At 35.2% G+C, this 2,665-nt stretch overlaps 1 protein-coding gene across 1 annotated transcript in view; it reads left to right on the top strand.

Annotated features, from left to right (window-relative positions):
- The window catches only part of LOC107295922 (E3 ubiquitin-protein ligase RNF213), a 31,942-nt gene that overhangs the window by 14,962 nt on the left and 14,315 nt on the right, over positions 1–2,665 (top strand). The window contains exons 8-9 of the mRNA XM_015825256.1: positions 210–384; positions 1,229–1,323. Coding sequence (XP_015680742.1) covers positions 210–384; positions 1,229–1,323 — 270 coding nt within the window. The remainder of the gene's footprint in view (positions 1–209; positions 385–1,228; positions 1,324–2,665) is intronic.

The raw sequence follows: 2,665 nt of genomic DNA, 5'->3' as shown, positions 1-2,665 counted from the left end.
AGATTGACAGAGTAGTGCTTGATTGTGGTAGCAGAAAATTAAAGTCAAGAGAATTGTGGGCTCCCCTTATATAATAGTGTTGTATTCATTTATTTGTAAGTTAAAGGGATATATTTAAAATATTTGCTTAAGTACCTACCTTTGTCATTAAATGTTCATTCACAAGTCATGTAGAGAAGAATTCTGAATAGTAGGTTCTTCTGTTTCAGTCTGTCTTGCAGATCATAAAGCCACGGGTTCAGGATCCAGTAAACTTCTTGCTGCTGCATATTAATAAAGACTTAGAGCAGCTGATGAATACTCTTGGGAAGAGTGCTGATGAAACCACTAATGTCATCCATCTCATTCTGTGCAGCCTTTCCAAGGACCAACATGCAGGACAATGTAAGGAGAGCAGCTTGCTGAATGTTGCTTACATTTCAAGACATAAGATTATAGTACATGGTTTAATAATATACTTTAAATCAGGGGTCTTCAAACTTGTCCCTTTTATGACTTGTGGACTTCAACTCCCAGAATTCCTCAGCCAAGCACGCTGTCTGAGGAATTCTGGGAGTTGAAATCCACAAGCCATAAAAGGGCCAAGTTTGAAAATCCCTGCTTTAAAGGAACTAGGAGGACCAGTGATCAAGAGTGATTAAATATTATACCCATAAGAAATCACTGTCAGTGGGTGATTGGCATACTTGGCTTTTCATCTGATTTCAAAGTCAAACTCATTTCATTAAGGAATTTAGATGTGATAAATAACTTATGTATGTCCAAACGTTTTTGATGATATTTCCTCATTAACCTGCATAATACTGCATGATAATTGTTGTGATAATAAACAATGAGAGGGAATAAAAATAATGGTGTGTAAAACTCACCCACCAATATTTTCTGTGGACATATTTTTTTTTACAACCCAGTAACTTGCATTGTTCGTTTTAAATCTTGAGCCCAATGAATTCCATGTGGTTTCTTGTATAGGTTTGGGGAAACCACTTCTGTATCTGTAATTCAACTGTACGTTGAAGTGTTTCACTGTGGAAAGAATATGTAGTCCATGCAGAACTCTTTGTACTATTCTCTTGTCACCATAGCAATATAAGGAAGAAAACGGGTTTATTTTATTTCAGAAATTGAGATACACCCCTCTAAAAAATCTCTGAGTTTTTCTTCTGAGTCAAAGAAGCAAAATAACTGGCTGGTTGGGGGCCAAATAAATGCAATAAATCTTTTGCAGGGCCAGTACGTTTTGACAGTCAGCTTTCCACGAAGCAGTACAGAAACAGTTGGGAAGAAAGTGTTGCACGCACCATTATTCTACCTGAACTAAAGGTAAAAAAAAAAGGAAAAAAATGCTTCCAAAGAATACATTTGTTAGTCAAGACAAATAATAGATATAAAACTATAAATTATTTATTATCAATCTCTCTGTCTCCTCTATATGTGTGTGTATGTGTGTGTGTGTGTGTGTGTGTATCTGAATAAATGAGAAATGTGACAGCTAATTCAGCTAAACAATTGTAGGCAACAATATTCACTAATTTTAGAAAGGATTTCTAGCATGCTGTTAACAAGCCAGGCTGACTTTTAAATGAAAGAAGGTTTTATATGCTTTATAGCGCATAAACAGTGACACTGGGCAAAATGTGGGTTACACATAAGAAAAACAGTATGTGTTCTTTTTCTGGCTGTAGACATAAAGTCAGCTGGCAATACTGTCTTGAGTCTATACATCATATTAATGTTATATAAAGGTATTAGTTGGGGCTCTATCATGTGTTATATTAGCAGTATGTAACATCAATTGCTAGAAAATAAGAAATTGCTGCTATCTTCCTCAATGATCTGAAATAAGCAAGGTATTAATAAGCAAGGTATTAATAAGCAAGGTATTAATTAGTTCTGTTTAATTCATTAGTTTTGAGTATACTTCATGCCAAAAAGAGAGAGTGCTGGCATATCCTCCATTTTAACTTTCCCCCAATCCTATACTTAAGAATGAATATATATATATATATTCAGCAACTCAGCATCCCCATGATAACTATAGTGCTTGGGGTGAGCTCTGGATATTGTATAGAGCTGTGTTCCAGATCACAACAGACAAGGAAGATAATGTGTCAGGCTCCCAGGAACCAGGAACAACACATGGAGTTAATCCTGAGTTGTTTCCTTTATTGTTCTGCTAGACTAAAGCAACTATCTGCATAGCTACATATATACTCTATATATCTGTAGAGGACTCCCTATGCTACGGAGGAGGTTTTTTAATCCTCTTCCTGCCGACCAAACTTTACAATCTCTGCTGCCTGTTTCCCCTTTGGAAAGCAGCCCCAAACTACGTTCCACCAGATATTTTTTTTTTTTTTTTCAATTTTTTTTTTTTATTATTTTCAACATAAGAAAGAGAACACATCACAAGTACATCACAATTGAAACCCCCCCCCCACCCCCCACCCGGACTTCCCAAACCTGATCCCAGGATACTATTCATCTAAAAGTAACCTTATATTAATATCCCTAACTCCACAAAATATAATTCTACATAAGTAGGTGAAATATATATATATGTATAAAAAGAGAAATTTTTTTTATCTAAAAACCTAACCTATATTCCACCATTCTATGCTTATTTTGAATATAAACGATCCATCTTCTCCATATTGATAAAAAT

Source organism: Protobothrops mucrosquamatus, unplaced genomic scaffold (genome assembly GCF_001527695.2).
Source record: "Protobothrops mucrosquamatus isolate PMUCROS unplaced genomic scaffold, P.Mucros_1.0 scaffold2571, whole genome shotgun sequence".
Taxonomy (NCBI): domain Eukaryota; kingdom Metazoa; phylum Chordata; class Lepidosauria; order Squamata; family Viperidae; genus Protobothrops; species Protobothrops mucrosquamatus.
The sequence above is the reverse complement of the archived record's forward strand: the minus strand, read 5'-3'. Positions and strand labels throughout refer to the sequence as shown.